General features: G+C 39.8%; 1 protein-coding gene across 2 annotated transcripts in view; it reads left to right on the forward strand.

Moving 5' to 3' along the window:
- ATAD2B (ATPase family AAA domain containing 2B) overlaps positions 1–26,053 on the forward strand; it is an 80,261-nt gene that overhangs the window by 498 nt on the left and 53,710 nt on the right. For both annotated transcript variants that reach the window (XM_066611685.1, XM_066611693.1), the window contains exons 2-9: positions 13,119–13,273; positions 15,148–15,194; positions 16,237–16,390; positions 18,273–18,375; positions 20,340–20,448; positions 22,066–22,182; positions 24,771–24,846; positions 25,437–25,535. In XM_066611685.1, coding sequence (XP_066467782.1) covers positions 13,119–13,273; positions 15,148–15,194; positions 16,237–16,390; positions 18,273–18,375; positions 20,340–20,448; positions 22,066–22,182; positions 24,771–24,846; positions 25,437–25,535 — 860 coding nt within the window. The remainder of the gene's footprint in view (positions 1–13,118; positions 13,274–15,147; positions 15,195–16,236; positions 16,391–18,272; positions 18,376–20,339; positions 20,449–22,065; positions 22,183–24,770; positions 24,847–25,436; positions 25,536–26,053) is intronic.

Below are 26,053 nucleotides of genomic sequence, written 5' to 3' on the forward strand. Positions count from 1 at the left end.
CGCAGCCTCGGGGGCTGGCGGGAGAGCCCCCCACACGACCCGGGCCGGGCCAGGCCAGGAGGGGCTGTCACGGGGGCCCAGCGGAGACGGGCGTCTGGCGGCTCTGGCAGGAGAGGGACGTGAGGAATGAGCAGTGCGAGGGGGCGGGCTGGGCTTTGCAGCTCGGTGCGGCAGGGAGGTCATCTGAGGTTGCGCGGCTGGTGGTGGGGAGCGCCTCGGGGCCGGCGGGCTGCAGCCGCGGAGGAGGCAGAGCAGCGGGGGGGGGGCGAAGAAAGGGGTCGGCCGGTGGTGGTTCAGACCGGCTGTCCGCAAAACAACCCCCCCCCCGCCCCATATATTTGTGTGAGTTTGTGTGGAGGAGGGACGGGCAAGCGGGGAAGAGAGCTGCGCCCCCAGCGACTCCCACCAGCACTGCAGTTGGAAGAACCTCGCGAAAAGGGGGAAGAAGAAAAGGAAAAAGTTAGGAGTCGCAGCTGCACCAACTTTGCACCTTTTGGTACAAAGCAGGGCCCATGAGAGGGGGGTAAAGGGGGCAGTTGGGCCCAGGGTCAGAAAGGGGGCCCAGGAGCCAGAGGAGGGGCCCCAGAAAGTTCCTGGGATCTGACCTGAACTTGCTGATGGGCTCAGCATCAAGGAGGCTAGTAGACCTGAGCTTCAAAGACTATTGTGGCTGTCAGCACCCTCCCCCTACCTATCTGATTTTGCCCCCCAGTTCTGCTGCCCCCATTGCACCTCTCCTCCTTTGGGAATGGGCCCAGAAGAAACTTTGTACCTCCTGATAAAATTCCTTTCATAGGCCCTGTTGCAAAGGGCACAATGGTGCACAGGTTCCCCCCTTGAGTCATATTTAGGGATAGATGCCCTTCATTTGCCACACTTTCTGGGTTCAGTTCTTCTTCATCATTACTAACAGTGTTTATATACCCATATTTACACTCTCCCTATATATGTGTGTGTGTGTGTTTGTGTATATGTGTATATATGTGTGTGTGTGTATATATATATACACACACACACATAGGGAGGGAGAGTGTGTGTGTGTGTGTGTGTGTAAATATGGGTATATAAACACTGTTAGTAATGATAAAATAATTGTAAAATGATAAAAATGGTAAAATAAAACTTTTAAACAAAAGTTCACAAAGTGGTTTACAGAGAAAATCAAATAGCTAATGGACCCTGTCCCAAAAGGGCTCACAATCTAAAAAGATGCAAAAGAACACCAGCAGGCAGCCACTAGAAAAGGCACTGCTGGAGTGAGGAGGGCCAGTTGCTCTTCCCTTGCTAAATAACAGCCCAATCCTGTCCACACATTCCACACATGGGAGTAAGCCCCATTGACACTCTTTGAACTTAAGAACATAAGAACAGCCCCACTGGATCAGGCCATAGGCCTATCTAGTCCAGCTTCCTGTATCTCACAGCGGCCCACCAAAGTAAGTAAGAAGGACTTACTTCTGAGTAGGCATGCATAGGATTAGGCTGTAAGAGAGGAGCACCCGCTTGAAAAGTGCCTCTTGCCCAGTTAGCAGTGGTTTGGCTAACTTTTTAGCACCAGGACCCACTTTTTAGAATGTCATTCCATTGGGACCCACTGGAAGTGAGGTCGTGGCTGGAGGTGACATCATCAAGCAGGAACACGCCTCCCATAGGACAAGATCAAGTTTAAGCCATTGCTGCCCAACGTTACATGTACGCAACAGGGATAAAATGTGTACACCTGTGGGCTGTGCAGGAATGGGTTAATTAAGCAAGTAAAAGTTTATAAGTATAAGTTCGAACAATGTTTAAAATGAAGACCCTCCTAACCCTCCCAAGTAGTTGTTGATCTGTTAAAAAAAGTTCCCCAAACATCCTAAAGGCTGCAGTTCTTTCCACACTTACTGAGAGTAAACCCAATTGACTATCAAAAGTACAGATCTGTAACATTTCTTGAAATGCAGTCACTTCGCATGGTGTCATTATGGTCTAATTATATATTAAAAGTAAAATACCCATTGAAATGAATGAGGTCCCACCTGAAAATGGCTTGCAACCCACCTAGTGCATCCTGACCCTGACATTGAGAAATGCTGCGTTAGAGGAATAATCTTACTATTTTCTTTTACTAGAGATTTTTTTGAGTGGGGGTGTGTGTACTTGCGCATTTGCAGTATAATAACAAAATGAATGCAACTACCTAATTTTGAAACTGCCATTTGATGGATATTAGGCATTTCTTATTGTTCTCCCCTGATCAGGGAATGACAACCTGGTAATTACTTCAATTTAATTCTGTACTTTTGCTCAGTTATTTTTATACAGTAGTGTTACTTTTACTAACAACAATACAGTACTATGTTGCTTAATTCAGTAACTATGAGTTGCTATTTAAACAAAGAATGTTGACTTCTTCAAGGTGCCTTAATCCAGATACCTTATCCCTATATCAGCCTTGCAGATAGATACAAGACTTTAATAAATTCCCAGTCTGTTGCCTGGCGTAACAGAGTCTGCCAATTTGTCTGTGCCTCCCACACAGATGTACATAGTAGAGAGAAAAATGTTGCTTTGTTTTTTAAAAAATCATGATCTTTACCTGTGGAGTCACTTTAAAATTGCAAAGTATGACTGCAGTCCTAGTTGGCATCCCTCAGTCTCGGAAGGCTATGGTATCACGCTCTGAATGGTGGTTCTGGAACAGAGTATCCTCTCCAGTGTGCAAAGCCTGGGTAAAGTAGATATGGAGGTTAGACTGTTTCCCATGCAGCAAATCCCCCCTCTCCACGTCGCTGAAATGGTCCAGTGGAAAGGCAGAGGCCAATACAGTTGGTTCCAGCGGTATTGCAGGAGTTGCCAGAATGTGACTGTGTTCAGCCATGAACTGCCTCAGGGACTCCGGCTCCAGATTTTGCCTCAAGGTTGACTCCTGAAGCCTTTTCCATAACTGGATGTAGCCATAAGGCAGTGGAGGTTTGGGATCAGAGTTTTCCTTCTCTAAGATGAGCTGCCTTCTCAGGCTAACGAGTCCCATCTACCTGGTGGCTGTTTAGTCGCCTCTTATGACAAGTACAGCCAAACTGAGGGCCTATTCTTATCCCCAGCCCCCAGGGGAAAACTGCAGTCCTATAGTGTAATGTACACACTTATCTGGGAGTGGCATCCATTGAACTCAGTGGGACTTTTGAGTAGGCATGCATAGGATTGTGGTATTAATCAAGGGTGTCAGCAGCTACTATCTCAAAAGAAACAATTCCTTGCACCAGACAAATAAAAGGGCATTGTATTAAATATGTCTCATTTATTTCTGCAGTTAAAAAGTACAGTGGACTATTAAATGAGAAATAGTGCCAAAAAGTCCTAGATGGAGAAGTTCACTTTCTTTTTTTTACAGTAGGGAGTAAACCATGGATGTGGTAAAATAAAGGAGCGAAAAGTAAAATTGCAAACCCAGCAAATGTCTTTGTGTTGTAATAAAGCTTTCGCAGAAGGGTTAGGATTACTTTTATATTTTACTTTTTGTAATGTATAAAGGGCAGTACCAATGTGTGTTTCTGTGAATATGTGTATCAAGTGTCCCATATATGCTTTACTGCTTGAATTGATGCTTCTACTACCTTCATACATTGAAAAATGGCATATCTTAGGTTAATTAGTTCTCAGATTTGAAACTTGTCTGCTGCCAGACTTATACCAGAATGAATGCCATAAGTTTAACCTGTAAAAAAAAATCTTAAACACCTTTATATAACCTTATAACTGCTGTATCTCTTCGGACAGTTGTGTACTTTTGTAGTTGAAGAACTGCTCCAAGGTGCTTGTACAATTATGTATTTAGTGTTTGCAGCCCGACACAGAGGATCGGATATGGTGGAGCAGGGCTCTGCCAGTCCCACCCCTCTCCTGGGCCAGTTTCTCTCCCCTGCTTCCAAGGCTCTCACCACTGCCTGGAGTCTTACTGTGACTCCAGGTGGTGTCTGTCCAGTGCTGGGCAGCACTGGCACCAGCACCTCACTGGGTGTCGTGAATGTGCCTTATGACACATTTGTAACACCTGACTCTGGAGCTCAGTGCCAGCACTGAGCAACAATAGAATTGGGCCATTATTCCAGTAAACAATCTTGGAAGTGAGTTAGCAGTTTCAGTGCCCTTTTGGGGTTCTGTTCACATGCAGAGATTTGTGTTCTTGTTTTTCAGATATTGGGCAATCTCTGAGCTTATTTTCTTTTAGAGAAGAGAATAATCAGTGTGAGCTCATCTTTGGATTGCCTCAGTCATCTTTATTCCATATTTAGCTAGCTGAAAGCTTTATATTGTGATTTTGTAGTCTTAGCTGATTAAGGGCCCAATTCAGCACCGGTGCAACCACAATGCAGCCCTGAGGTAAAGAAACAAGAGTTTCCACACCTTGAGGAGGCCTTTGTGACTGCTTTCCCACCACAGGATGCAGTGCACGCCCCATTGACATGGCTGCACTGGTGCTGGAAAATTGGATAGGATTGAGCCCTTAGAAAGTTGTTTTTACCACTTGCTTTTTAGTAATCCAATGATACTTCTGTTCCACATGTTTTTGATTACAGCGTTCTAAAGGATAGTAGGGATGACATGAACCGGACACTTCTTAAATTGGGTTGTAATCAGTTTTGTGCCTGTGAATTTGATGTGATTGTGAATTGAAAAATTGTATAGATGGAGAAGTTTGTGCTCATGTGAGAGCTGTCAAAAATAATGGTTTGTATTGTCTTACATATGTACAGTTGTAGTCCATCAGATTAATACTTTCAGTGGGATAGTCAGATTGTCAACTAACTAAATTTTACTTGCAGTGTAGATCAAGAGATGATATTGTTCTACTGAAGTAGAATTGCTGAATTTTAGTACTATGTAGAGAAGATTAAGTGGTGTACAGTATTGTCCTAAGTCATTTTTCAGGTCATATAAATGGTGTAGTTCATCTTGGAAAAGAAATAAGCATTTTATTTAAAAATATTTATACCTTAGTATCATATACACTTTGAAATATTCCTGAATAGTTGCTTTTGTTTCATGCAATCTTTTTTTTTTTTTGGTTTGTTATTAAGAAAGCTAATTTTATGAATTTCTGAAATTCAGGTATAAAGGTTGAAATTATATAGCATCATAGTCATTTGTAAATTGTGGTTGCTGCTTGGAGAAAGAAATGCTGCTTGGAGAAAGAAATGGGTCTTACTGAAAGAAATTGAGTGTTTTTCATCATTCTTGTGCCTTAAATACAGTATTTCTAAAAAACAAGATTCTCCCATTTTAATTATGTGATAAGTGCTATGTGAACTGATGCATGTGTTTGATACATGTGTCTTGAGTTATTTTTATATTATATCCATGGTTGGTGGGATGTCCCAGTTGAGATCTATTATTTCTTAGTGTAATAACATTTTAAGAAGAAAAAAGAGAACCTGTTTAATGGCTTATGCCTGAAGAAATATGTTTTGGTATAATGTTCTAGCTGCATCTTGTGATACAACATTTGTTATAAGAAATGTAATGTGTGTATTTTTATATGTTTATAAATTATGTACTATTTCATTGTAGAGTTGGAAGGGGACTCTCTGGGTCACCTAGTCCAGCTGCTGGCTTATGTTCTGTGTGTTCAAAATATCTTCATGGATCATCTGCTTGCATCTCTTTTCAAATGCTATTCTATGCCTAGAGCATCTTCAACAGATGCCTCTGCAGCCTCTTATTGAAAAACTTCCCAGAAAGAAATCTCATCCCTTACTAGACAGCTTATTTGTAGCTGATTTCTTACAGTCATTTAATTTTATTTTCTTGTAATTTAGTTCAACTGCTCCTTCTGTCCTTGGTGGATATGATGAACAGTTATTCTACCTCCTTTTTCTGATAGCATTTAAAATTCTCTTCATTACACCCTGCTTCCCTCTCCTTATTGTTGGCTAAACATACTCATTATCTCGAGTTATTCATCATATGAGATTTTTTTAGACCTTTTAATATCCTTTGATTTTTCTTTAGTTTCATTTACATAAGAACATAAGAATAGGATCATATGGATCAGGCCATAGGCCCATCTAGTCCAGCTTCCTGTATCTCACAGCAGCCCACCAAATGCCCCAGCGAGCACACCAGATAACAAGAGACCTGCATCCTGGTGCCCTCCCTTGCATCTGGACATTTCTGTACTACAGACTTAAACTGGTTCAAACAGTTCCTCCTCCATTGGGAGCTATGTGAATTATAGTTCTATGTGGGGACTATGTTAGGAATTTTTAACAGATTACATTCACCAAGCTACAGTTCTTAGAGTTCTTTAGGAGTAACAATGAGCATTCTAGCTCTTCTGTAGCATTGTAAGTTAGTAGTGTAGACTACATTCTGTTCTTTCCAGAATGACACCTTAAAATAGCATCCACCACTAAGGACCAAATCTGACAACATTCAAGAACTGCATGTGAAGTCTTCAACTCTTGTCCTGGAAAAGCAATCACAAGAGGTTGCCAGTGACAGTAAATAATGGCAGAATAAAGAGCTGTTTAAACTATATTTTCTTCCTCCATTTGTCTGCTCAGAATCTCCCTTTAGAATCTCCCCATAGAATCCCTTTAGAATCTCCCCATAGCTTCTTTCTTTCCTATAGGAAAAAGCAGAGAGCCTTTGCATAACTTTTTCCTTTTTAAGTGGGAAAGGTGTGTACAGTAACTGTGACCATGTCACTATTTTATACTTTCTGAACACAGCCAATGTGCTGCTTTTGGTATTGGGGGAAAAATGGGATGGGGGAGAATCAGTTAATTTACTAATTTACTGTAAATTGTCTCATTCCTCTCTGAATATGGTATTGCATAATAAGTTTATCCCAAACTGTTTCTACTTCTGGGTATAAAAGTGTACGAAATTATAGAAAAGTATTGTGTTTTGCTTTTTGGGCTGGAAGTTTTAGTGTGAAATACACTACAGGTGGCTTCTCAGTATCCATGGGGGATCTGTTCCCCATACCTGCTGCGGATACAGAAATCTGTGGATAATCAAATCCATGGATCTCCCCACCTGCTGTCCTCCAAACATGATCGTTTTTTGTTTTATTTAAACTGACTTGCTTTTTGAATCTGAGTTAACAGTGTCAGAAAAATAGGAGAAATAAGTAGGTGCAAACAATTGGAAACACCGAAGTGAAATAAAAATTCTTAAGACTTGAAAGATGCCTTTTTATCTTTAGCTATGAACTGATTTTCTCATGTTTTGTAAAGCACCTCTATTATTTTTGGACAATATATAAATAAATTGTGCCACCACCAGCTGCATAAGAATGTTATGGCTGCTGTAATGTTTTGGCAACTGTTCCCCATTAGATTGTGGACTAATCTACTATTAGATGGATACTCTGACTTTTTACAGAGGTAAACACTTCAGAGATAAACCAGTATGCAATGTATTTGCAGAAGATAACAAATATTTGAAATGTGTATACCTGCTACCTTAGTTTCCATGTGATATGGAAGGTATTTTTATAATAAGTAGTTGGGTTTTAAAGGATGCATATAGATGGGTACATATGGAAGCAAACTTCCCTGCTCCTTCTTCTGTGTGACAGCCATCTAAACCACCTGAAAAAACGCCCAGATAACAGCAGCTCCGTCTTGTCTGGATTTAATTGTGTGAACAAGTTCATGGCTTTCACTAAATGACTTGACTTAAATTATTAAATGTGTTTGTACTTTGATTTACACAAGTGAGATTGTAGAGACACTTGGAAATGCAGTTGCAGTTCAGAAGCCCTGTAATAGTCTGGAGAAGTTACCATGTTTATATATAAGCATAAAAGAAATCAGAGCTGTAGAAATATTTTTAAAAGATGGACCTTTATTACATTATGTTTAGAAACATACTTGTAAAAAGCATTTGCTTTCCATGCATTCAGATTACTTATTAGCCAATATGTTACCAGTACAGTAGCTTCTTACATTCAGATAGCACTCTGATCCTAAGCATATTTTGTAGAAGTTCTGCTGAGATTGGTAAATGTTCCAAGAAACTTATTTGGGTTTATCAGTTGGATAAGACCTAAGAGAATCCCCAAAGCTCCTGTATCATGGCTTTCAGAATTGGCTGAAATTGGCTACTTCAGGACTTGAAGGACTGCCTAGGTTTTAGTTTTATGTGGCTGACACTTTACAGACTCGTTTCTTCAAATAAGGTTCTGCTCCCATCCTGAGAAGCTTTATATTGATTGTTGTGACTAATATACCTGCATAGTGATACACCTTCATCCTTTGCCTAATCTTCTGATACATATTTTTCTGCTAGTAAATGTTCTTTGGGCTTTACATCTTAATCAGGTTCATTTAACTATCACCCAAGTTTTTTGTGGTGCCAAAATTTAATAATGCAGTGTCATAATTTGGGGTGTATTTCACCTGAGTTTATGGACTTCCATTATTTAGATAATATTGTATAAGCATGCCTACAGTGTGGGGTGGGGATTGAATTAAAAATTGGTTGTTGGGAGTGGTTGCAGCAAGCCTCTTGACGTGCAGTACTTCTCAACTTGCAGTCCCAAATGGGTGTGGGAGAGTGACACTTCATGCCCACAATCCAACTCCAGTCCAATTCCCCTTTTATTGTACCTTTCTTATGCTTTCTTGCTTCCTGTGCCAGCTCAATCCTACACTGAATTCAACCCTGAATTCAGAAATTTCATAGTTGGAGGTTAGAGTCCAGTAATTGGCTCTCAGGGGTGAAAAACCAGCAATCTTTGCAGGTTGCAGACTACAGGGATTGACTGCTTCGGTATGGAAATAGGATCATGCAAAAACCTGCTTCCAACTTTCGTAGGCACAAACCTTGTAAGATTCTTTAACAAGGTGGATACTTTCTGCTGAGTCTTAAAAATGAGCAGAAGCAAACCTGAAATCTCCTGATGAGAGATGAAATCTCTGGCTTCCTTGGAAACAATTGTTGCATGCCATGGAAGGTAGTAGTCAGTATGCCTGGGGTATTCAAATGACTGTTTAAACCACTTCTGAAGGTGTGACCATGCTAGTCTGTGTTATCAAGGACAACAGAAGAGACTTATGGTGCCTTAGAAGACTTTAATACATCGTGGCATGCTCTTTTGTGGATCAGAAGCCATTTTGTGGATTCTGGTCCACAAAAACTTTGCTTGTCGGTTGTTGAAGTGCCTCAAGAATCTGCATTGTGTGGGTGTATTCATGAATGCAGCAGTGCAGAAAGTGAGTATGACTATCTGTGTTAGAATTCTCTAGTGTGTAGCTGTAGAAGGATATAATTCTACAATGAATTAATTACACTTGTTACTTGCACTGTTCAGTATGTGAAGAGAGCATGAAGGTATCATGTGTATATTCTGCAAGGATGCCCAGCATCAATTCATTAGTCCTTTATTGTCTTAACATTCTGAAGTTGGTTTCTTTTGCTATGTTAGTATTTTATTGTGAGCACAGTTTTCTCCAAACAGTATAAAGTGGTATATATTTCAGTGCTGAGAGGATTGGATTTGGCTACATTTATAGGCAAAGTTTAAATCTCTAGTTTAATGTATAAACCAGGTGTTGGCTTGGCACTTGTTTATGCAACCAAGTAGATCGGTAAAGTCACTTGGAAACCTTTGCAGTGTGAGTTGCCAGGGGCAGTATATTGACTCTGAGAATTCTGGAATTCATCTCCCTCTCTAGATCCTCAGAGACCACCTAACTATGAAACTATATATTTAATTTGTAACAGAATGAGATTAGTGACAGAGGCTTAGTGGGGTATAAACAGATTTATTATTATAATAATGAGGTTAAGTTTTATGGATAAATTTTTTGTTCTAGTTAAGGTCTAAAGCTAAAAAATGATAGTTTAAATGAATAATTATTGTTCAACTTGGTGGTTGAAGTTAATATTAGTTTGCTAGTCATAAACTTTCATGTTAATGCCTCAGGTGAATCATGAGGTGTGTGCATTTTCTTCACCAAAGCAAGCTCAGACTGTCAGTTTTTATTTAGATTGAACCTGACGGTTTTATTCTCAGCCTCTGCCAGATTTGTTTTGTTGAACTATGCAAAGATAAGAAGAATGAATGTTGATAAATGGCTGTTCGATGAACTTTCTTGAAGTGGCCACTGGAATAGTCTTGAAGTTGTTGTAACTTATTTTCATTTTCTAAAAGATTATGTAGGTTATTGACGCTTGAGTTTAATTACGCTTAGTAGCTGGTTGCTTAATGTCTTCAAGCAGTGATGCAACATGGTTTCAGCCTTGTCTGCTTGATGCAGCTGAACTCTCCCACACCGCTCAAACAGGTTCCAAACCAGTTGTGTAACTTCAGTGTCTACTTAAAACAGAATTACTGTACTCAGAATGTTTAATGAAGCATTGACGTGCGTTGCTGGTGTTCTTCAAGCATATTACAGACACACCTTTGGTAGTTCATACAGCATGTACAAACATGGCTGTGGTTAGGTAGTTCTGTTTTAATATTTTGAGTATATGAGGGGCTTGAATTTGACTTTAGTCAATGAAAGGTCGAGTGTGTTTATTTTACAATTACATAACATACTTGTTTGTTTTTAATGCTTCTGAAAGGGCTATTGGGTGATTTTCAGACTCCATTCAGAGGAAATAAGGGATTTGCTGACAGGAAGATTGTCTGTTTCTACCAGCTGGCCCACAAGATAGCCTATCTGCCATTATTGATATTCTCTTCCAATGTGAAGACGCAGGGTATGGGGCTGTTGCTTGGTGATAGAGTATGTACTTTGCACACAAGTGGTTAGAGAGAGGATTTTTCTTCCAAAATATTTTCTACACAGATTGAACTGCTTAGAAAAACTGGTGAAGGGGAATTTAGTGTTTAATATAACAGAAATTATACAGCCCACTCAGGTAAGGAAAAACATGTTCCCTTACCTGAAAATTGGTCAGCATTTTAAAGGAATAACTGTAGTACCCACCTGTCTTGATGACCAGCCAGGGGAGAATATCTGCAAGTCTCAGCTGTTTCCTGGCACTGTCTTAGGAACTCACCATCCTCCTCAATATAATACTATAATGGTAATTCATGGGAAAGAGCACCACCTACTGTATTTTACAAGCAGCACTTCCTTTCAGAGCATTCCAGTACTGTATGCAGTCGCATTACACACCCATGCAAGTTCTCAGAGTGACACTTGTACAAGCCGTACTCCTCTAAATCAGCATAAGTGGGGAATTTACTTTGCCTTGCTGTCTCGAGGCTTTTGCTGCCCTTGATGCAAAGTTTCTGTGGAATCCCACACAAGCCGCCTGTCCCACTCAGTACTGCCTTCTGGTTAGGTTTCAGTTCCCATCAGTCGTTCCAATTCAGACTTTCAAAGCCAAGTGTTTTCTTCCTTCTCAGAGAGATTTTGTGTGTTTGAACGATTCCTCCTGTTTAATAAAAAGACAAAGAAATGAGACAGGAAGAAGCATTATTTTCCTAAATGGCATCATCACTGAGATGCAAGGACAATGACATTGTCAAAGTCTAGGTCCATTAATATGCCAATAAAGGTTACTGAAGGGGGAGAGAGAGAGAGAGAGAGAGAGAGAGAGGGGTCCAGCAGTTATCCTGCTGTGTGTGGAAGTGTTTATGTTACATATCATCTATGATTGGACGTCTTTCCTGAGGAGATGGGACCTGGGGAATTCTGTAACTTTTAGGAATAACCTCTGCTTCATCCATTCAAGCCCTTGAGAAGTATTTGAAGTGTCGGCTAGTTTAGACAGGGAAGTGCAAGCTGATGTTCAGCTGATTTGAAGACCGCTGTGCTTGCTGCAAAATAGCTTTCAAGTTCAATTCAAAGTGACTGCTTCTCACTTGTAAAACCTGAAATAGCCAGATTCCTATGCCTCTCAATCTTCATGAGGTTGGCTTAGTGGGAAAGCTGACTTCAATACTTTGGAGCCAGAGTATTGAGATCCATCAAAGTCCAACACTACAAATCCCTAGGAAGGGATATAAAGCCATGTTGTTAAATCTGCAAGGTGATTGGCCAGATCTTCATGACAAGCCATATGCTTTTTAGTTTGTGAGCCCTTTTGGGACACGGAGCCATTAGTTAGATTTTCTCTGTAAACCGCTTTGTAAACTTTCTGTTGGAAAGTGATATATAAATACTGTAAATCATCATCATCGTAATTGTTTGCAGAAGGTCTTGAGTTCAGTCTTGGGCATGTTCATTTAAAAAGATTCTCAGGTAGCAGAGCTGCGAAACACTTTGTGTGCTTGAAATCCTGAAAAGTTGCTGCAAAAGTAGATGTGTAGGGTTAAATGGACCAGTGTTCTGACTTGATTGCTCATACAAATGGTATAAGTTCAGCCTCTGGTATCTCCATGTTGGGCTGGACTCACTCCCCTGTCTGAGACCTTGGAGAGTTGCTGTTGGTTAGAGTAGATGCTGCTGACCCAGAAAGATACATGGTTTAACTCTGAATAAGGCGACTTTGTAAGGGCTAAGTGTGTTCTGTGGCACTTCGTTGGTTCTCATGGGTTGAAGACCTTTCTTCATTGGGTCTCTTCCTTGCGTTCCCATTATTCTCTGCAACAGTAAGCCAGACATGAAAGGATTTCATGCAAAAGTGCATGCAAAAAGATTTCCTGAGATTAAGGAAGTTTGAATTCTGGTGTCTTAAGAGAAAAATATTGTTGTTGGCTCTGTATTTTAATAGATTTAAGTATGTTAAAAGTTTGTCTTTCATGCGATAAAAACTATTGGACATAATTTGAAATAAGTTCTAAATTTCCAGTTAGGAAGCATTTTAGGAACTAAAAATTTGTAGGAATTTTCTCTTGTGTACAAGTACTGTATCAGAACTGATAAAGAATGCAGATAAACTATGCAGCAGTGTTTGCTGTTTTGGCATATCTTGCATCATGGTCAAGATGTTGGCTTATACCCCTCCCCTAATTTAAGTATTGGAATTGGAAAAGACTGAGTACAACACCTCAAGTTTCTCCCCTCATATAATTTAATGATTAAATTACCATAGGTTTATCAAATGTAGTTCTATAGTTGTCTGAATTGAAATTGGTTTTTTTTTCTGAGAAGCAGCTGAATATTTCTTCATGTGTAAGGTGACATAAAATGAGGCAATAACTGTATACTTTTTTTTCCTCCTAGAGAGATGAAGGTAGTGATGGTAGTTTGAGTGATAGCCACATATCTCCTCCAGCAAAACGTACTTTGAAACATGCTGATTCTGTATGCAAAGACAAATCAAAATCTCGCAGTACTGGGCAGCGAGAGGAATGGAGCATCTCAACTGGACAGTCCCGGTAAGAATATTAAATGTATTTAAACTTGTTTTAATAAAAAGTTCCCATCATTTTCCTAAACTTCGTAACTCTGCTGATAAGATGATTTTGAATCTGCATCATTACGCAGTGGATGTGTTACAGTAACATGGGTCTGCTTCTTAGAGTAGTATCTCTTTAACAAGTTCTCTCTCCTCCATTAAATATTGTTAAACTGAAGCTGTGTCTTGATGTCATCGCCTTTTTCACACACACCCCTGGCCAATCAATTATGTGGGACAGGAGAAATGTATAGTGTGAGAACTATATCTTATAGAAGTAAAGGGGAAAAACTTGACAAGGCAGTGCTGTTTTAGTTGGCAGCCCTGTGTTTCTCATAATGTGTAGTTCTGTGCCTATTTCAGGCAAAGCTTTCTGATTTTGTGTAAGTGCTGACTGGAAGTCCTGCACTTCTGCCTATGAAGAAACTGCACAAAAAGCAAGGTAAGGGGCTTTGTGTACACTCATGTGCAGAAGCGGCACCTGTGGATCCAAGGGAGCATCAGGTAGTGTTCCAGGTCATGCTGCTCCTGCTCCCCCTATACAGAGAGGTGTACAGTCTATAATGTGATAGAAAGCACTCTGTTCTCCTATGGAGTTTACAAAATTGGTTGTCTAATGCTTCTGATTCCCAACAAGGAAGGCTTAGCTGGGACATGATGATTTTGTCTTGGATGGCTTCCATACCTGATGGATCTTGCAGATCTTATGAATCCTACTTCACACTGTAATTGCAAGAGGTCAGACGTACAAGTCAGTCAGGCTTCTGAAACAGCATAACTACTATGTTACTTATGCTGATAAATAAGCCTGTACAGTGTTGTTTATGCTAATTGGAGCCTTGTGTTCTGCAAAGAGAATAAGTTGAAGTTAAAAAAGATTGTGTCATAGAAGAGTGCCGAAATGAGGAAAATCTAGGCCAGTGATTTTCAGTCTTTTTCATCTCATGACACACTGACAAGGCACTAAAATTGTCAAGGCACACCATCAGTTTTTTTTGCAATTGACAAGGCATACTGCAGTGACAGCAGGGGCTCACATTCCCCAGTGGCCTACTAACAAATGATCCTTCTCCAAACTCCTGTGGCACACCTGCAGACCATCCATGGCACACTAGTTGAAAAGGGACACATTCGTAAATAAATCCAGTATTTAAACCTTAAAATGGTAAAGTTAGAGCTCTTTATAGTAACTTGGTTTGTTTTTTGAGGATTGTTGAAAAATGGCTTGCCAGTCACTACTTTCATTTAAATGATGGATGCTCCAGTATTTTTTGGGACAACAGCAGCTTGTTTGCTGATAGCCTTATTACGTGCATGCATACCAAAGTGTTTCTCTGCTTGCTGTATTTTCTTCATGTGTCTGATGACTGATTTTAAAATGGTTCTTCGAAAAAGAACCAAGTTTCTTGAACAGTAGCTTCTAATTTTAACTTTTTCAATATCTCAGTGGTGTGAATACGAATGTAGTCCAGCAGTTGTTACATATACACTATATGAAAGAGTTAATGTGATTCAGTGGATAGCCTCAAACTTAGATCTGAGAGATCTGTGATCAGTTCTAATTGTCTCACTGGATGATCTTGAGCAAATCACTATTTTATCTGTAAAAACTGAAAAATAGTGACTTACCACTCTTGGTTGTTTTAAAGAACAAGACGTAGAGTACTTTTCAAATTAATAATGTTATGTGGAATTATAATAATGGATATGTTAAGTCTGACATGTCAGCATATCTTTTATAAAATTATGGTGTGAAACCTAGTTTAAAGGTAATAGTCAATACGTTTTGTAAATTTTATTATTATCATTATTATTATTATTAACAGTATTTATATACCGCTTTTCAACTTTTAGGTTAACTTCTCAATCTGGTGCTACCTTACCAAATGGGCGTAGTTTGTGTAAGTACTTGAACTTTAGTTTTTGCCATTGTGTGTGTGTGTGTGTGTGTGTGTGTGTGTGTGTGTGTGTGTGTGCTTGAGGATTCCCTTGCATCTTTCAGTGCTTCCAATGTTCCTTTTTTCTTATACAAAAAAGACCCGGTAGAGGTTCCACTTACTCTAGCTTGGTGTACTTTTCTTGTCAAAGTTCACACATAGTATTATGCTGTCTAAAAATATTGGTACACTGAACAGTATATTTATATAGAATATAGAAATTGGGAGTTGAAGCGAAGGCCATGGATTGTTTGCACACTTACTGCTGTGCTTGTGGAGAAAAGATGTCCTCATGAAAAGGGTGTGAGCGCAACTTGCATTCATGAAACAGCTTTGGCAAGCACAGTAGTAAGTGTGGATACAACCTCATGAAGTAAAAGGAAAAAGAGTGATTTTTTTACACTGAAATTTCCTTTCATTACTAAGTTGAAAATAGAAAAAGTCTGGGGTATGTTAGGAATATATTAGAAGACATTGGAGAAAAAGTGGGGGAGCTATAGGAACTGTTTCTGAATTGAGGTGCATAATTGACTTTTCAAATTACAGTATGAGAGATGATCCTTTAAGGAAGATGGGGGCAGAATACATTTACCTTGTTCTCATCCTATTGCTTGTATTATTATTATTATTATTATTATTATTATTATTATTATTATTATTATTAACAACAATATTTATTTACCACTTTTCAATGAAAAGTTCACAAAGTGATTTACAGAGAAAATCAAATATCTAATGGCTCCCTGTCCCAAAAGGGCTCACAATCTAAAAAGATGCAAAAGAACATCAGCAGACAGCCACTAGAAAAGACACTGCTGGGGTGAGGAGGGCCAGTTACTCTTCCCTGCTAAATAAAAGAGGAGCACCCACTTGAAAAAGTACCTCTTACCGAGTTAGCAGGGGTTATATCTTTCATAGTTCCTTTTTTGATCTTGTCAAGCCAGCCATCCTACAGAATTCTTGTTGAAGTTTTTTCTGCGGATTAAAGTAACTTTTTTTCCCCTAGCTCTCAAAAGCTATTCCCTTCGAGGGGAAAAAAAGGGAGATGGGGACCATGCTTGCATAAATGGAGACAGAGGAGTCAGAAAAAGCTGTCGATCCAGGAAAAACAGATTTGAAACGTTGAATCAAAGCTTACTATTTGACCAGCTAGTAAACAGGTATTTGGGAATATTATAGTAACATTAATAATTTCTAACCTAAAGCTACTTTAAAATTGTGTTTGTATTATGTTAGTTTTTCAAATGATGAAAAAGCAACCTTTAGCCCTGTGGTTCTCAGACTGTGGGTCAGGACCCACTAGATTGGTTGTGAGATAATTTCAGGTGGGTCCCCATTCATTTCAATGTGTATTTTATTTTTAATAGACTTGATGCTACCATGGTATGTGACTAGATTTGGGGAAAATGCTAAAGATCTATACTTTTAACAGGGCTACTATGTATATGCCTTTAAAATGATAGTCAATGGGGCTTACTCTCATCAAAGTGTGGCTAGGATTGCAGCCTTTGGGGGTTTGGAGGATTTTTTTTACAAAACAGATCAGCAACTGCCTGGGAGGGTTAGGGGTGTTCTTCTGTATTTAAATTTTTTTTTAAACTTATTATAACCTTTTAATTTTATTTGATTTTGTCATATGGGGACATTACAAATTTTCCTGCTTGATGATGTCACTTCTGGCCATGACATTGCTTCCAGGTTAATGACATTTGGTGAATCCTGGATAGTTTGTTATTCTAAAAAGTGGGTCCCGGTGCTAAAACGTTTGTGAACCACTACTTCAGCCAAAGATATCTTCCCCTTCTAATCTCTTGTATTTTCAAGTAATAAAGTGATTTTGTTTATACAGAGATTGAGGTTTTCTCAGATTTAAAAGTGTACTGTATAAAGTTTTGACATGTTATCGTTGCAGACTAGATCAGTATTATCAGTAAGCATCTTAAAGGTTTTGTTTAATCACCACATAATCTTGCATACTCTTTAGTTTTCTCTAGGAGTATTTTAAACTGATCTTGTTTAACAGGAATTCTTCGCTTTTTCCTTGGACTCCAATGTCCTCACTTTGTTGAAAAGCTCTTGAAACTATACTTAGCTGGCTATCTATGGATTTCATAATTATTCTTGTGCCCCAGTTTTTCCTAGGATTGATAAATGTTAGTGTAACTGCTGAAGGCAGATGATTTTATTCCACTGCAAGCTTATAAACAAATTGTTGCAAGTACATTCTCATTGTACCAACATAATTTCACCCTCTAGATACTAACTGAAAAATTTAGAACAAATCATAGTATGTGCTTTGGGAGCGTGATTGGATAACAAAGACAACATTAATTAGAAAGCCACTATGCTCTCTCTTACTGGATTCTGCCTCTTACAATTTAAAGGGAGCCAGGTAATAAAATTCCTTAGGAAATTGTAATGCTGCCTGGTAAATGTAATGCCAGCTAGATTCCTAAATTTCTGAGTGGGTCTCCCATTCTTGCAAATTTATACCTTTCTAAAGAGGATTATTACCAGTCTACATTTGATGGGCACCTTTTCCTCTGGCAGGATGTTGGGGTGTGGTGTACATCTTTTTCAGGTCCTTTGTTTCTGCCCCATGTTAGGTTGCATCAGCTGCTGTTGCTGTACCTGACATTAGATAGAGAAATTTTCAGTGACAGTTGCTTTGAGTCCTCACCTTTTGGGGCTCAAATCCTGGCTTCCTTTTCAGTAGTAAGCCTCAGGTGATTTTCTTCATTATTTCCACCTTCTACTCACATTGGAATCCTTTCATTTGGTTCCAGTCATGCTCTAAATTGATACGTGTGCATCTTAATAAATGAAGCCAGTTTCATGAGCCGTGACTGTTCTCTTTAGTGAGAGATTTTTGTGAACTGTGAGGCAGGCTTTGACCCCCTTGTTGTTTTACACAACTGTAATTCATTTAAGCCCCAAACCATTTCTGTGTACCCATGGTAAGTGTTGTATCTGTGTTAAACTTGGCATGTGTGCTTTTGTATATGTGATGTTATGTTTCATGTTCGCATTTATATATTTCAGTACTGCTGAAGCTGTTCTTCAAGAAATGGACAATATTAACATCAGACGGAATAGGCGATCAGGTGAAGTGGAACGGTTGCGCATGTGGACAGATACAGAATTTGTAAGTTCAAGTCTCTCAGCCTCATGTTTAAAAAAATCTACATGTATATTTTAAGTGAGATTTGAATATACTGTGTTTATATATTGGTTAAAACATCACAAAACAAAATATTTACTCTGTTGAATTCTAATTTATAATATTTAATTCATTTGTGAGCAAAATACTAGTGAGAATGGTATATAATGCCAGCTGTGAGAGGGGCAGAGATGACAGGCTAGGGTAAAAACAGTCTCCGGTTATATTGGGAACAAACATGGCCAACAGCAGCAATATAACGGCTGACAAAAATGGGAAGGGAGTCTTGGGCAAATCACTTATTTGACTATGCTTTTTTGCAAGTTTAACACAGAAAAGTGCCAGCCATGGATTTCTTCTGCAGATAAGTGTTCCAGAACTTATTTATTTATCATTATTTATCACATTATTATACCGCCCTTCTTCCAAAGAGCTCCGAGTAAGAGAGGGACTTACTGTGTCCCTGTGGTGTCTTAAGGAGGTACTTCTCAAAACAGTACACCTGTACAATTAACAGTCAGTCACAGGAACTAGGACAATTCTTTCCTTGCTGTGCCAAAGATCAGCTTATATTTTACCTACCAAGCAGGTAGGTAAATGAAAGTGATGAAGCAAAAAGGCCTCCTCTTTTATTACTTGTTAGATTGCATCAGCTTCTTCCTCCCTCAAACTAATCCTGTTGGCTATTGGGCATCTATGGATCTCTGTGTTGGGATCTCTTAAGGGTCTGGTTCACTTCTGGGGCTTCCAATCACCTTATGCAACACATTGCCACTGGGCGTTGCATTTCTGAGTTCTGCAATGCTGTATATGCTTCCTCATTCAGAGGAGGTATGGGTGCAAGAGCAGGAGTTCCATTTTTATATCAGATTTTTCCTATATGCTATAAACTTGCACATATTGATATACTGAAAACCCCCAATTTACAGACATTCAAGTTACAATCCAACTTATGAGTGGGGCTTGGTCAGTGCTTTGAAGCAAGTGCATCTCTGAAGACATAGGCAAAACAAACAAAGGAATCAACTGTAGCAGGTGACAACTGGAGCAGCTCAATAAGTTTGGAAATAGTGACTCTTTGCTGTGACAACGGGGAAAAACGATAGTTTGATAACATTGAAAATCTGGTGATTTGGGCAGGAGGGGAGGTAGAATGAGGGAGAGAGGATGAAGGAAGCTGTCAGTCTGGCCAAGGGCAGCATTAATATTGTAAGAAGAAAAATGGGGCCTGAGTGGAGGTAACTCTAACAACAGAATATAGAAACATAACCATCTTCAGCACTACCAAATGAGAAAGGAGGAAGGGTTAAAACTGCATTTGATCAAGGCTTCCACCTACTCTCTTCAAAAAGCAAACACAGGGAAAATTTTACAGTCTAAATCTTACAATTTAAGTATGTCTATAAATTAAGACTAAAGGAACATTTCTTATGATAGCCCCCTTCATTTGTAATTGCTTTGGCCAAGTGGACACCCAGGAGTTGTACTTTTTCCAACAGGCAAGTCTTTGGAATTACACTCCCCATATTTTGGATGTCCTTTTCGAGCTTTTGTGCAGGTGTAGTAGTGCTGGGCCGGCAATAACCGGATATTTCTGCTGAAGTATGTTTCAGCTTAAGTATAGACCCCTTGAACTTATGCTTTAGAAGGCTTAGTGTAATACCTAAATTGTCTTGTTGATCCTGTGTTATGTTTTAGTTTCTAGGACAAACAGGAAAGGGAAGTGAAAACATTCAGTACCCTAATGAAGTCTTTAATATAAACTTGCATTTGCCTTGTTTGTGATATTGGGATCTCACTCTTTGTAATGCAAATATTTATTAACACTTGCCAGAGGAACTGGGAGCTATGCAATTAATAATGTAGTTTGGAAACATGGTGTGTTTTGCAGTTTATAATGCTGAATATCAGTGTTAGTACTGATTACTCTGAGATTATGCATATTTCAGGAAAACATGGATATGTATTCACGAGTAAAGAGGAGGAGGAAATCATTGAGGAGAAATAGTTATGGAATCCAGAACCACCATGAAGTTTCCACTGAAGGGGAAGAAGAAGGTAATGATGGCAGAGGTGACCTTAGCTAGCTATTATGTTATTAAATTGCTGCATTTAAACACCCAATATGTGTGAATAGGTTAGGCCAGGGTTTCTCAACTGTGGGTTGGAACCCACTTGTTGATGGGTTGTGAAGCTGAAACTGACAAGCAGAACTGAACCACATAGCACAATTATTCGTGAGTAGGCAAACATGCCTTAGTCCATTGCGAAGGGCAGGCTAAGAGGAATCCAACGCCATCAGAATGGTCCTGATCCAATGAATGCAGCCCCCAAAAATCACTTGAGTAGGAAGTCCCTTCCTCCAAGCCAACAAATGTATTGAGCCCTATGGAAACTATGGAACTAAGTTACACGCTTGCGTTTACTTGCAAGTAAGCAAATGTGCTTTGGCTCATGTTGAAGGTAAGGCAATGGGGAATGCAAGGCTATCAGAATGGCCCCGATCTGATGAAAGTGGAGCTCAAGAAATGCTCCAGAAGGCAACTCCCCTCACCATAAAAAGAATAAAATCAGAGGCTTGAGCTGGTAAGGTGATTGCTTTTTTCTTTTTTAGACTTGTTAAGCTGAATAGGTCCTGATAGAGATATGGTTCAAATATAAGAAATTGAACTGTGTACTGGGTAGGGCTAAAAATCTTACTGATTTTTTTTTGGGGGGGGGCAGGGTTGGTTATTTCAGGCAGGCTACAGAGAGAATTCACTTGGTGGAACATGGCTGGCTTCCCCATCTCATCTCCCCTTATTTATTATTTGTTTAACTTTAATTATTTATGTAATTGAATTTGCCTGATGATATCACATCTATCCATGACATCACTTCTAGTGAGTCGTGGACAGATTGTCATTCTAAAGCAGGGATGTCTAAAGTTTTTGGCAGGAGGGCTACATTTTCTCTCTGACACTGTGTCAGGGGCCTGGGGAAAAAAGAATTAATTTACATTTAAAATTTGAATAAATTAACATAAGTTTACATAAATGAATATATTAAAGATGAACTTATATGAATGAATATAGGCCTATAAAAGGCCTTGCACAAAGCAAAGCTGGCCTTTCCTATGCTGCCGCTACTGCATCACAGACGTGAAACAACAAGCAGGGGAGGGAGCCCTCATCCCACAGCTCATGCGAGAGGTCAAACAGTCGCCCTCACACTGAGAGCAGTTGCGTTGGGTGAGTGTGGACTCCAACAAATCTCCAGAGGGCCAGAGGCTCATTGGAGACTGGGGGCTCCCTGAGGGCCGCATTGAGAGGCGTCGAGGGCCACAAGTGGCCCCAGGGCCGGGATTTGGGCACTCCTAAAGGGTGGATCCTGTGCTAAAAAGCTGGAAACTCATTGAGTTAGGCAGTTATAAGGTTGTTGCTATCCAGTTTTGGTTAACTACCCCAGGGGCAAAAATAATCTTTGCTGCAGAAATATTCAGTTAACTGACTAATTCTATTAATTTTACTAATTACAATTAATTGTACTAATTGTCCAAATTGATTTTAAATCTTGTATTTCCCATAAATAAATTCATCATAAGATATTGAAAAAGTCTGATCTCATTAAAAATGGCACAAATCAAATCATTACAAGTGAATTCTAGCCCTTTAAAAATGTATCTTTTCTTTCAAGAATCTCAAGAAGAAGATGGAGATATTGAAGCAGAGGAGGCTGAAGGCGAAGAAAATGATCGTCCATATAATCTGAGGCAAAGAAAAACAGTGGAAAGATATCAAGCACCTCCTATAGGTAAGAGAATAAGGATAAAACTTAATTTTAGTCAAGTACATAGCCCAATTTTTGTTGTAATTGTTGCAGCATGATCATAGAGCAACAAAAAGTGATACCTATTACCAAGGTTGGGAAAACCCAGTGTGGCTTAACTCGAGTCATTGAGTCACCGTCCCCCATGACTTGACTTGAAAAAGGGGGCACCTTCCAAGTCTCTGAGTCACTCTTCAGTGACTTTAAAAGACTCTAGTCAAGTCACCCCCCCCCTTTAAAAAACCTGCTGTGGAAAAAATGGGGCTGCTGCTGGGGTGTGTGTGTATCAGTTGAAGTTCCATTTACTTGCTCCCCTGCTGTCCCCAACTGTCTGTAAACAGGGAGAGAGGGCGGGGATGAAAGTGGCAAGAGGGAGGAGGGTCACAAGCAACAGCTGCAAGGCTTATGAGGATGACCTGATCCTTGCAGTTCTACTCAGAAGTAGTCACTTTGTAGCCAGTCATTCAATGAGGGTCCCCCTCCCAAGTAACAACAGAGCCATGCCGTGCAAAGTGTGATTGCTCTGAACTCTTTCCCTACCTCCTCTTTCTACCTGAACTGAGTTGCCCCTTTAAAAAACCCATTGTGGGAAAAATGGGGCTGCTGCTTGAGACTGTGGGTGTTAGAGTTCTCTTTAACTACTCTCCTGCTGCCCCCTTCCATCTGTAAACAGGGTGGGTGGGGGTGGGAGAGTGAGTGAAAACCAGAACAGAAGCAGTGAGAGGGAGGAGGGTCACAAGCAGCAGCTGCCGGGAGGCTTACCAGGATGACCTGATCCTTTGCAACCCTACTCAGAAGAAGTCCCACTGTAGCTGGTCATTTAGTGAGGCTCTCTCCCCCCACCAGCTATGCTGGTTCCTCCTCCTGCCCTCCCTCAGCCAATGGAAATATGAGAACGCCCATCCTTTGTCCAATGATCACCCTTTCTTCCTATCAGAGATGGGAAAAGAGAGCCCAGTCTCGCTTCCCCCCTCCTGCTCACATTAACCCTTCTGTGCCTCGACTGGAACTCCCTGCTGCTCAGAATGCTTGCCCCATGAGGTTTTCCACGTGGCAAAAACTGTAAGCAAGCACTCCCAGATACAGGCAGACTCGAGTCAGCATGCATGGGCATGAATGCCAAGTCAGGAGGGCCTTGACTCAGAACTTTTTCAGAGATTTCCACCTGTGCGACTCAAGAGTTGCTGAGTCCAGCAAAATCATGCATTTTTGCGACTCAGTCTGAGTCACTGACTTGAGTTCCCAAAACTGCCTGTTACTGGATGTTCAATTCAAAGTGGTAACTAGGTAACTGTGACATAGTGTAGCAACATCTGCCCCCCTTTTTTCTTTGACTATGTAACCTGAAGGGAAAGTCCTGTAGAACTTGAAAGTCTGTGTTTGTAGTCTACCCAAAGCAGTGGTTCTCACTCCTTTAGCACTGCGACCCACTTTTTAGAATAAGAATCTGTCAGGACCCACCAGAAGTGATGTCATGACCAGAAGTGACATCATCAAGCAGGAAAATTTTTAACAATTCTAGGCTGCAATCCTCCCCACACTTACCCAGGAGTAAGTCCCATTGACTATCATTGTTAAAAGCATCTTCACAGCAGACTGTTAAAAATACGAATCTGTGACATTTCTCCAAATGCAGTCACATTCCTTGGTAGCATTAAGTCTAATATATTAAAAATAAAATATTGAAATGAATTGTGACCCACCTGAAATTGGCGCGTGACCCATCTAGTGGATCCCGACCTACAGTTTGAGAATCACTGTACTAAGGTATTATTTTACTTGTTCTGTATTTTTCACTTTGTTTAATGAAATAAATATTTTATCATGTAAAGGTCCATGACTCTGGTTGTTTAAATGATCCTTTTCTCTTCCAACCTTTATGCATGGGAGGTTTAGGAGCAAGTCTCTGGCTTGAATGTCTCCTACTCTTTCACTGTGTGAAAGTCTAGGACAGTGATTTTTAACTTTTTACATCTCATGGTGCACTTACAAGGCACTAAAATTGTCAAGACTCACCATTAGTTTTTTTAACAATTGACAAAGCACATTGCACTGACAACAGAGGCTCGCATCCCCAGTGACCCTACTAAAGAAAGATCCTCCCCACAAACTCTCATGTCACACCCGCAGACCATCCATGGCACACTAGTGTGCCATGGCACAGTAGTTGAAAATGGTTGATCTAGGAGATACCACTTTTTTTTTTAACGTGGGCTTTCCCCAATCCCCAACACATAAATCTATTTCTTGTGGCTTTTGCATTTTATTACCCTACTATACAAAGCAATGAACTTATTTTCAGTGGTAATCTAAAACTATAGTATTTTATTGTGTAAAATACTTTTCATGCAGTTCATTTGGGGATATTCAGATGTGCAGATCACTAGATTTGAAGGGGAGGCTTTGGAGAAAGGAGAATAATGTTGGACCTAGATTTTTCTGTATGAATTTATCATTTAGTTTTATCAAGATTCTTAAGAGTAAGGATGTAGATGCTTTTGTAAATGTATAGAAACATAGTTGTAGACAACATTCTGCTGTATTTTTTTTATATATGTGTTTGCATTATTCAGTACCAGCTCACCAGAAGAAAAGAGAAAATGCATTGTTTGACATTCATAGATCTCCTGCAAGACGGAGCCATATCAGGTAGATTGCACCTTCATTGTTAAACTATTTCCTATTTATATTTTGTTAATATAGGAACAATAGAAGGAGAAGTATATGGAAAATTGGTAGGAAGCTTTGAAGAGCTAAGATAAGTGAATTCAGTTTGATGCTGAAAGTTAGCTTTAAGTGAGGTGGATGAAAGTGTGTATTGTATGGTGGTTATGTTAGGTGTCTTTTAGTTGGATTTTTTTTGTTCATTCTGGGTTAGTCTCAGCATGAGTGGAGGGAAATATAGTTCTTGGTTGGCGCCTTCATCTGATTTTCAGCAATTTCCTTTCCCCCTTTATCTCACCCCATCTTGTGTTCCCAAGAGTACCCTGATGTTTTTTGGAGGGTCTAGTGGGGTGGAAAACTTCCAAGGCATTAGCTTTCTTCTTGCTGCTTCTCAGATATGAAATGTTAAAATTGCTATGCAATATCTTTGAAAAAAATTATATGAAGATGAACTTTCATATTAAAATTGTTGCCATATAAGCTATTTACAAACCTTAAGTTTTTAATGTCATTTTGAGGACTTGTCAACCTTAGTGCATACTGTTCTTCAGTGAAATTTTTTGTTATTTCCATAGGAGAAAGAAGCATGCCATTCATAGCAGTGATACAACCTCTTCAGATGAAGAACGTTTTGAAAGGAGAAAATCTAAGAGCATGGCAAGAGCAAGAAACCGGTACAAAATTTTTTGTTAGGCTAGTGAGGTTTATCATGCATAGTGAAGCTGTCTTGTATAGAGTCAGACCATGGATTCAGTGGTCAAGGGTAAATTACAAGTGTGCAAATCCTGCTGCAAATTCTTCCTGCCATGTCACATGCTGGATGAGGACGTTTACTGGCCTCAGCAAGGCAAACCCTTGGGGAAACTCCTGCCCCTTTCAGTAGTAAATTGCTGCTGGGATGTGTGCAAACACAGGAAAACAGCCAAAGGATATTGACAGTGCTGGAGAAGGGAGTAGTATGGCTTTTCCCCCCACAAATAAATCTCTGAATTGGAGTGCACAAGTGGCTGCAATTCTCATGTGTGTTGATATTCACAGATGCAATTTTCCATGGATGTACTACACATTTGGTCTGGACTACAGTTCTCACTATTATGGTAGAACAGATTGAAATGTGTGAAAAAAATTGTATAGTTTTCCGCCATGCATGCATGTAGCTTCATTAGATTGCACCTTTGCTCAGTATTAAATT

This window comes from Tiliqua scincoides, chromosome 1 (assembly GCF_035046505.1).
Source record: "Tiliqua scincoides isolate rTilSci1 chromosome 1, rTilSci1.hap2, whole genome shotgun sequence".
Classification (NCBI taxonomy): Eukaryota; Metazoa; Chordata; class Lepidosauria; order Squamata; family Scincidae; genus Tiliqua; species Tiliqua scincoides.